Source organism: Coccinella septempunctata, chromosome 7, assembly GCF_907165205.1.
Source record: "Coccinella septempunctata chromosome 7, icCocSept1.1, whole genome shotgun sequence".
NCBI lineage: Eukaryota > Metazoa > Arthropoda > Insecta > Coleoptera > Coccinellidae > Coccinella > Coccinella septempunctata.
The window spans coordinates 7855778-7864843 of NC_058195.1; the positions used below are offsets into that span (position 1 = coordinate 7855778).

General features: G+C 35.3%; 3 protein-coding genes across 4 annotated transcripts; 2 read left to right on the plus strand and 1 right to left on the minus strand.

Annotated features, from left to right (window-relative positions):
* Window positions 1-1108: 1108 nt before the first annotated feature.
* LOC123316511 (rRNA N6-adenosine-methyltransferase ZCCHC4) lies at window positions 1109-3031 on the plus strand. The gene is made up of 6 exons (XM_044902620.1): window positions 1109-1460; window positions 1515-1747; window positions 1819-2025; window positions 2100-2393; window positions 2516-2750; window positions 2801-3031. Exons 1-6 carry the CDS (start codon window positions 1200-1202, stop codon window positions 2927-2929), a joined length of 1359 nt encoding a protein of 452 aa, XP_044758555.1. The 5' UTR covers window positions 1109-1199; the 3' UTR covers window positions 2930-3031.
* LOC123316509 (triokinase/FMN cyclase-like) lies at window positions 2918-5116 on the minus strand. Its single transcript, XM_044902619.1, has 5 exons — window positions 4748-5116; window positions 4474-4698; window positions 3875-4417; window positions 3329-3815; window positions 2918-3278 (listed from the first exon to the last, which is right to left on the minus strand). Exons 1-5 carry the CDS (start codon window positions 4992-4994, stop codon window positions 3041-3043), a joined length of 1740 nt encoding a protein of 579 aa, XP_044758554.1. The 5' UTR covers window positions 4995-5116; the 3' UTR covers window positions 2918-3040.
* A 190-nt stretch (window positions 5117-5306) lies between these two features.
* LOC123316508 (actin-interacting protein 1) lies at window positions 5307-8654 on the plus strand. 2 transcript variants are annotated; one of them, XM_044902617.1, is made up of 10 exons: window positions 5307-5548; window positions 5655-5776; window positions 5834-5924; window positions 5982-6310; window positions 6370-6631; window positions 6685-7035; window positions 7121-7497; window positions 7780-7788; window positions 7977-8127; window positions 8229-8654. In XM_044902617.1, exons 1-10 carry the CDS (start codon window positions 5533-5535, stop codon window positions 8336-8338), a joined length of 1818 nt encoding a protein of 605 aa, XP_044758552.1. In that variant the 5' UTR covers window positions 5307-5532; the 3' UTR covers window positions 8339-8654. The 2 variants fall into 2 exon arrangements, with proteins under 2 accessions (XP_044758552.1, XP_044758553.1); XM_044902618.1 differs by lacking the exon at window positions 7780-7788 and having other exon boundaries at window positions 5310-5548.
* The last annotated feature ends 412 nt before the right edge of the window (window positions 8655-9066 follow it).

Genomic DNA, 9066 nt, shown 5'->3' on the forward strand with positions numbered 1-9066 from the left:
TAACCAGACGAAACGTTGAACAAGTCGATCTTATTGCTCAATATCTCGATCATGTCATGATCCAAGAACACATGCAGATTCCGTATTTGGGGGTATGCCGGTATGTGGACATATACAGGGTGCGCCAACGATTAGAAAAATGCGCGAATTGAAAGCGCCTCTCACAGATCTGACTCACTCAATTTTCACGGTATTTTTGCCAATGGATTGGGTGGATAACGCATAGTAGTGTCGATTTCATTCAATTGATTTTTTTCATTTAAATCCCTCTATCTAGAGGAGTTAACTACTCGATGAATCAAAATTTTCGACCAGTACTTCTGAATAGTGCTAGGCGGTGGATAGAGTACCAAAACCAAAGATTATAGAGTTAGACTCTATATTCTTTGATGTAGGTAAACTTTGTCGAATATAAACTTATGTTCAAAATCACTTAGTGAGAGTGCTAAAACCCTCAAAAAGTAGGTACATACAAGTTTAGCTACTAATACGAAATTTTGGTTCACCTTGCTGAAATGCTCTTGAAAGGCGAACATGTCTATCTTTAAACTTGAATTACGTGAAAACGGTTGATTTTGGGGGATATATCTATTGTACCTATTTTCAAGAAAAAGCTGCAAATTTTGATGCTTCTATTTGCTATTTTGATTCATTGATACATTACTAAAAAAATTGGTTCAAAAGGAGTAATACTCCTCTTGAAAACTTCTCTTTGTAAATCTGATGTTGTCCTCAAATAATACCCAACAGTTGAATATGTTATGGTACCCATTCCGAAGATATGTAGGAAAAACCGATCAACTTAGGCGCTCCTTAAGGTTTTTGCAGCTCCCTCAATAATTAATTTCTTATATAAGTTCATTGGACGAAATGTGAAAATGCACTTATTTGTTGGTGTTCTTTTATCTGAAGAAATATTGGTCAATATTTTCGATTCACCTTGCAATACGAATTGGAAAAATATTGATTGTCTATAGTAGTTTCAATAATCTCCGCTAGAGGGCACACTAGGTCGAAGCTTAAATGAAAAATCGCTGAAGTTGCTCTGTAGAAAAAGAAAAAGACAAAACGTCAACAACCCTAACCTAACAATTTTCCTAACCTAACCTAACCTAACCTAAAAATTTTCAAGAAGTGTTTTGGATTCTGGATTCGCTTTGATTTCGATCCAATCTCCTGAATTCAATGAATTACTAATTATGTCTGGAATTGAGGTGTTAATTGAGGACCCATCAACACATCCCAGTTGTGTACATGGTCCAACTCTGTTATTCTCGAGAGAAATTGATGGACATAAACGGTTTTATTATGCCTGTTCGGCGTGCAGGGATAGAAAGAAATGCTCTTTTTTCGTGTGGAAGGATGAATTAGAGAAATATGTGAACAAAAAGATCAACAAGCAGATTGTGGAACATCAGAAATCAATAAATCACCGTTCGTTATTCCTGAAGTTGAATAAGGTAACTTGTGAAGACTTGTTAATTCTCCTTAATAGATATTGTTTTATTCATTAGGTAAAAGCAGTACCAGAAAATCAAAGAATTTATTGTAACACTTGTGAAACATTAGATATTGTAGACGCTTCTCATAAGGATCATGACATAAAGAGTGGAGTTACCGACTATGAGCTAGAACATCCTTCTGAGTTTCTCACTCCCCTTGAGGACTCTAAAAAGGAGGCTCAATATCTATTTTCGAAAAAATGTGTCAAGAGTATAATAGAAATGCTGGAGCACTTAGGAAAGAAGTAAGTAACCAGAACCACTATACATAGGTTGAGTTCATTTATTAATAAAAGGGTATTTTATTGTTTTTCAGAAATATTATATGTATTGGAACACCCAGGATATTTGAGTATATCAACAGTGATATCTCCCTTGGTATGAACGCTATTTTACTTGAATTTGACTCTAGATATCACTCATTTTTTGGACCATTACAATTTTCATGGTTCAATTTATTTAATAATCACTTTTTCAAAGAAGAAGGTAGAGCAGTATTTAAGGATTTTTTGAAATCTACCAAGTAAGTAATTATGGAAGGTTCTTGAATTAAATTTGACAGTATTATGATTATAATGAATTTTTTTTTATTTATAGTGTTTCAGATACCATTTTAATAACAGATCCACCCTTTGGAGGGAGAGTTGAGCCAATTGCTGATACATTGAGCAAATTGAATGACGAATTCAAAAGAGTTCATAAAACTGACCAGGACTTACCTATGTTTTGGATATTTCCGTATTTTATGGAACCATATATCCTCAACTGGATGGAGGATTTCTCCATGTTGGATTACAAAGTGGATTATGAAAACCATCCTCTTTTTCAAAAAGGAAAAGGAGCTAGGAAATTTGGTTCACCAGTAAGGATCTTCACTAATTTAGAACCAAGGTATGAGATTATTCAATAAGATTTTAACATGAAAGATTTGTAATTTTATTATATACTGGTTTACTGATATTTATTATTTTAATGTATGATTGTAATGGTAGAAATATGTTGTCCATTTTCAGTTCAATAACTTTACCAGTGGAAGAAGGGTATAAGTATTGCAGTATTTGTGAGAAATGGGTATCTGAAGAAAACAAACATTGCGATGATTGTGGAGCTTGTACATCCAAAGATGGTCGTACATATAATCACTGTATTATATGCGAGAAATGCGTCAAGCCCACATGGAAACATTGTAAAAATTGCAATAAGTGCACTAACGAAACTCACAAATGTGAAGAAATACCCTTCACTAAGGTATATGAAATTGAAATTGTTTCTTCTTTTTTCTACAAATATCTTTTCAGACCTGTTTACACTGCAAGCAACAAGGACACAAGAAAATAAACTGTCCAAGTTTAGATCAAAAAGAAGAAACGAAAAAAAGGAAATTGAAGGTGAAGATGAAGAATAAAACGAAGAAATTAAAAAAATAAATATATTTCCAAAGAGTTATTTACATTCAATACATTGTATTAATGATTTTGATGAATTGTAAAATGATGTATATTGGATAAAAATATATGTACACTTTTTTAGCACATTTTTCAACTAAGCTTCAAACCTTCATAAATCGCTCTAAGTATTATGACCACCGCGTGGGAACCAGGATCTGGGTACAGATTCATATTTTTTAATTCTGCTGATATTTGTTCAGCAGCAGCCACACCACATCGGAACGCTTCAAGATAACTGGGCATCTCGAATAGGTGATCTACCGTTCCTTTCACACAAGCTTCTAGTGGGTCCAGCAAGGTGTTATCCCCCAACTGGGCCAGTGTATATCTAGAAAAAAAAATTTGTAAGAGCCAGTTCACCACTGATGACATTTTTACCTTTTCAACGACTCTACCGCATTCTTCAAACTCTCCAACCAAATAGGACCCTCCAAGTTATCGTCCAAATCCTCCAGAGGAAGAAACGTGCCAGATGCCGCCTCGAAAAGTATACAAAAAATACATCCCATAGGTCCTCCGAGATGATATTCACACAGCTTACTCAAATATTGAAAGAAATGATAGGGCAGGTCGAAGTGAGCCTTATTCGCTCGGAATTTCTGCAGAAACAAGACTGCAGCAGTCTTCATCCTTGTACCTGTATTACTGTTTCCTGTCTCCGAATCGATTTTATTGAGTTGTCTCTCGCAAGAGATGATAGCTTCGCAAGCAAAATTGGCTGAGTTTTTCACCTTCATTGCGTTGTGGTCTGTTAGTTTTGGTCCTTTTATAACTATAGATTCTGTTCTCGGTTTTTTGTGCAGTATGCTTTGTTTTCTCTCCACCACTTTTATATCTGTTCTGAAATCTGCTACGTTCTTCCAACCTAAGAATGATATACAAACGTTATTCCAAACAAATATAGGAAAAAAATAACTATTTTACCTAGAGCAGTGGTAGGGGCATCTAAATACTTCAAAATATCTGGTTGAACTAATCTCAATAAAGAAATGATAATTCCATCGAAGTACATGGAACCAAGGAAAGTTCCTGAATATATCCTTGATACAACAACTCCTTTATCATCTAGATGGCCAATAAGCTCCTTAACAATTATCATTTCCTCCAATTTTGATATACCCCCAACGTTATTAACTAAAAGAACCACTGGTGTGGTCCTTATCTCCAAAAATGGTTGTTTCTTATTGGAATACAACAGTTCCTCCATCAAAGAGTTCACTATTTCCTTTACATGCGATTTTCGTATCCGTTTCAAGGCTGATTCTCCATTAATATTAGTACCAATAACAAATTCCGATACTGCTTTACACACACAACGTTGTCGTAAAAGATGCTCTCTAGTACCGAATGAGATGCTGATTAGATTCTCTGTCAACATTTCGCAGTTTTTGTAGATTTTATCTATGGAATGTCCATCCTCAGCCATGGCTCCTGCTATTTTCATTATCAGTACTATGCCACTCAATCCTAAAAAAAATGAAATATAATAGCTCAAAGACTGTTAAAATGTTGGGGTATGATACCTCTTCTCTTACAACTGGGTAGGTCTCCATTAGAATAGTTATCAAATATTGGGAGCATCATTACCCTGAGTAATTCTTTTTTGGCTCTTTCAGTAGCTAATCCAAAATTCAGTAAGTCACCCGAGTTACCATTTACAATTATCAGTACGCCTCGAAGAGATATCGCAGCCAACTCTCTTATTGTCCTAAGTATTGGACGACTAGGTGGTGACTGTAAAAGATCTCCTAGAAATTACAGTCTTAGTACTCAGTGAGTTTGGGTTCTTTCATCAACCTTGTACTGCGGCTGCTAACATCCCTTTCCCTACATAGTGTGCGAAGGCAGGCTCTAAACCAGAAGCCCCACCTGATATAACGAGGACTTTATCTACTTGCTCCAATCCTTTATGTAATACAACGTTCCCCACATTCAATATTTCCAATTCTGGATTTAGTGTTGCTAGACCTAATAGAGAATCGGATACTGCTGTTACACCAGTATTTACTAGTATGTCCTCCGTATTTATTTCCAAATGATCCATTTTTAAAATAAAAGTAATAAACTTTGAATTTGAAATACTAAAATCACTTTTTTGACAGATATTCAAATTGTGTTTGTTTACTTTTTCTGTGTTGATTTTTTTTCTTCCCCTCTTATGTGGCTCCACTGTACGGGGGAACTACCCAGTTCATTTTTCAAGAATGTTTAAAATCGCAGATAGATATTTTCATTATTTTTAATTCTGAATTTGGGACAAAATCAGGCTGGATTATGGTTAATTCAGTCTCAGATGACGCATAATCTATCCGTCAAGGTTGCCCACCTTTTCTCCATATTTGGCAAACATAACCGCTACCTTTACGGCAAATGAAATCAAAAACTTGTATACAGCAATAAAAAGCTGGTGATTGTTAAAAGTGTTTGATTTTCACACATTTCGATTCTATAAGGGTCATTCTCTTAATTCTAGTATATCCAAAAATAGATTCGGCGATTTAGAATAACTCTTACGAATTGTAGGCGTAGTTTTCTAACATCTATTTCCGGTGAAAATATCAGTTTCTTTTTATCTCGGCAAAATGTCATATTCTCCAAGTGAGTATTTTTTCGTATTAGTGATCTATATAATTTAAAAATGAACTGATATTCATTCATAATAATGAGCTGCTCTCCATTCCATATAACTCCTCTTTTTTTCCAGAAAGTATTTTTGCTACCCTACCAAGAACCCAAAGAGGTCAACCTCTTGTTCTTGGGGGTGATCCAAAAGGAAAAACCTTTCTATATACTAATGGAAATTCAGTGATTATCAGAAATATTGAGGTAGTGAATATGTAATTTGATATAGATGTACAAAAATATAACTTTTCCATTCTACAGAATCCTGCAATATCTGATATTTATACCGAACATTCTTGTCCAGTAAACGTTGCCAAATATTCACCAAGCGGTTTCTATATCGCATCTGGAGGTATTTAAACATTCGTCAATTGTACAAGCGGAACATAATGACACCGACTTATTTCAGACCAAAGTGGTAAAATAAGAATTTGGGATACAGTCAATAAGGAACACATTTTGAAGAATGAATTCCATCCATTTGGCGGCCCAATTAAGGATATTGCATGGTCTCCAGACAACCAGAGAATGGTGGCTGTTGGAGAGGGTAGAGAGCGTTTTGGACATGTCTTCATGTCTGAAACCGGAACATCGGTTGGTGAAATTTCTGGACAATCTAAACCTATCAACTCCTGCGACTTCAGACCTACTAGGCCTTTTCGTATTATCACTGGCTCGGAAGATAATACTGTTGCCGTGTTTGAAGGACCTCCATTCAAATTCAAAATGACCAAGCAGGTATTTTTCCATTGCTTAAGAGTTGAGGTTATGCTACTAGAGTTTAAATTGAATTTTAGGATCATTCAAGATTTGTGCAAGCTGTTAAGTATTCCCCAAGTGGAAATCATTTTGCGTCTGCTGGTTTTGACGGTAAAGTCTTTATTTATGATGGTAATTCTTCGGAATTGGTTGGTGAGGTTGGTAGCCCTGCCCATAGTGGGGGAGTTTATGGGGTAGTTTGGAGTCCAGATGGAAAGCAACTATTGACTGCCAGTGGAGATAAAACTTCTAGGTTGTGGGATGTTGAGACTAGACAAATGGTGTCAGAATTCGTTATGGGTAAGTGGTTCATGTCAAATAACATTAAAGATTGTTTTTTAATTGCATTTTAGGAGCCACCGTTGATGATCAGCAAGTTTCGTGCCTGTGGCAGGGAGAATATTTGTTGAGTGTATCTTTAAGTGGCTTTATCAGTTATTTAGACATAAATAATCCTCTGAAGCCGATAAGGGTAATAAAAGGACATAACAAGCCTATTACAGTGATGACTTTGAGCGAAGATCGAAGCACTATCTTCACAGGATCTCATGACGGTTTCGTCACTACTTGGAATGCTTCGACTGGAGAAAATGATAGAGTTGAAGGAAAAGGTCACGGGAATCAGATAAATGGAATGAAAGCGCATAATGGAACGCTCTACACGATTGGGATCGATGACTCTTTAAAACAAATTGATATTGAAGGTAAGAACTCTCTCAGAGAGATTTTAAATCAGACTCCAAGCTCAAATAGCATGTTTTAACCGTTCATGACTAATCTGTTCATCAGGCAACACATACAAACCCCAGGACGTCAAATTAGGTTCCCAACCCAGGGGGATGGATATTCTCACCGAACAAAACATAATTGTGACCGCAAGTGTGAACGAAATCACCATCGTTCAAGACAACCGTAAAGTCAACAGCCTAAAGGTAGACTACGAACCTTCCAGCGTCAGTTGTTCCCCCAGAAACCATGTGGCGATTGGAGGTACCGGAGACTCGAAGGTGCACATTTACGAGTTGAACGGAACAAACCTGACTCCGTTGAAGGAGTTGACACATCGTGGAGCGATAACCGACGTGTCCTATTCGCCCGATGATAACCACCTGGTGGCTTGTGATGCCAACAGGAAGGTTATACTCTATAAAGTTCCTGAATATGAGGTAAGGTGTGAAATACGGGGCGATTTCAAAATTGAGTCTCAATCGATACAGAAGGTAGAACTCATGAGAATTAATCATTTAACGTAATATTGGCTTCATAAAATATTCAAGATGGTGGAATTGTCACCCTGTTAAGTTTCATTTCAAATACGGGACTAGAAGAAGTTCTACCTTTTGTTGAAACACTCAGCTTTGAAACATCATATATATATGTGCATCAAAAGCTTTAAAAATCACTAACACTGGTTTCTTTTTTAATCATGCTTTCTTTCTTTTGGACAGAGCTTGGCAGTAAGTTTTTAACCATTTCATCATTATCCATTTTTGTTTTTATTCATATTAACATATTCTACTTGTATCTGTACATATTTAACATTTTCTCTCAACCTTTTTTTTTCTTTGAATCTTGATCGAATAATCTGATTCTTCTCAAACGAATCTTGAGTTGAGAAATTATTACTGTTATTTCTTTTCTTTAGCTTGCCAACAATAAAGAATGGGGCTTCCACAATGCTAGGGTCAATACTGTTGCATGGTCACCTGATTCGCAACTTATTGCAAGTGGAAGTCTTGATACAAGTATCATAATCTGGTCTGTCGCTAATCCTGCCAAACACACCATTATCAAAAGTAAGTTTTATCGTATCCCATTATTCGTTACTATTTCTTAATTGCCATTCATTTCATTATTATGTGCGTATTTTTAAAACTTTTTTTAATGTGAATTCCAGATGCTCATCCCCAAAGTCAAATAACGAAACTGAGCTGGGTGGACAATGAAACCCTGGTCTCAGTTGGCCAAGACTGCAATACTAAACTGTGGAACATTACACCATTTTAATGCTATTTATTTTCATAACTTCATCTTTCATTTTCATGTTGAACAAATTAACAGTAATTTATCTTATCAATTTGAATTTATATTATGCATTTACCTACTATTGAATCGAATTTATTGTTTTTTCTGTTTGAAATTTTATACAAAGCTTTATTTTATATTTTTTCCTAAGTCAACGTATTTCAAATGAAATATTCGTATATCTTGAGTGGTGTTCTTGTTTTTTCTTTGAGGTGTGTATAATTTATAGAACAGTATTTAGGGATGTTATTACTATTTGATAAAACTTATTTATTGATAATAAATCGATTGCTCATAAGTTTTTTGCCTTTTTTTTTCTCCCAAAACATCAGAAAATTGAGAAGATTCAACTTAAATTGAAAATTTATTCAGTGAAACAGGGAAAAAGTTGCAAAATAAAATTTACTTCAGAAGAAAGTACTCAACCTTCTTGATACTCATAATTTATTTTTTTTTTGGTTGTCGGATATCCGCGCAATATTGTCTTAAAGCTATAAAGTCAAGGTTGAACGGCTCTTTATTCATTCGCATCTACATGTTTCGGCAAATGAAGCCATCTTCAGGATAGTTTTGAGTTTCGATAAAATGGGTTTTAGGGAATTTAATATTTGTCTTGTTAACAAGAAGTTACAAATTACATCCAGCCAAAAATGGAATTTGTAATTATATTTTCCAGAAAAACACAAGGGCTTGTTGACAATAAGCGAAAA

Excerpts from the sequence above, each read along its gene's own strand:
- LOC123316511 (XM_044902620.1), top strand. The coding sequence starts at position 1,200 with ATGTCTGGAATTGAGGTGTTAATTGAGGACCCATCAACACATCCCAGT. Across the intron at positions 1,748-1,818 it reads CTGGAGCACTTAGGAAAGAA|AAATATTATATGTATTGGAA; the intron begins GTAAGTAACCAG and ends ATTGTTTTTCAG. Across the intron at positions 2,394-2,515 it reads TTCACTAATTTAGAACCAAG|TTCAATAACTTTACCAGTGG; the intron begins GTATGAGATTAT and ends GTCCATTTTCAG.
- LOC123316509 (XM_044902619.1), bottom strand. The coding sequence starts at position 4,994 with ATGGATCATTTGGAAATAAATACGGAGGACATACTAGTAAATACTGGT. Across the intron at positions 4,699-4,747 it reads GTTAGCAGCCGCAGTACAAG|GAGATCTTTTACAGTCACCA; the intron begins GTTGATGAAAGA and ends TGTAATTTCTAG. Across the intron at positions 4,418-4,473 it reads ACCCAGTTGTAAGAGAAGAG|GATTGAGTGGCATAGTACTG; the intron begins GTATCATACCCC and ends CATTTTTTTTAG.
- LOC123316508 (XM_044902617.1), top strand. Across the intron at positions 5,777-5,833 it reads TGATTATCAGAAATATTGAG|AATCCTGCAATATCTGATAT; the intron begins GTAGTGAATATG and ends TCCATTCTACAG. Across the intron at positions 5,925-5,981 it reads TTTCTATATCGCATCTGGAG|ACCAAAGTGGTAAAATAAGA; the intron begins GTATTTAAACAT and ends GACTTATTTCAG.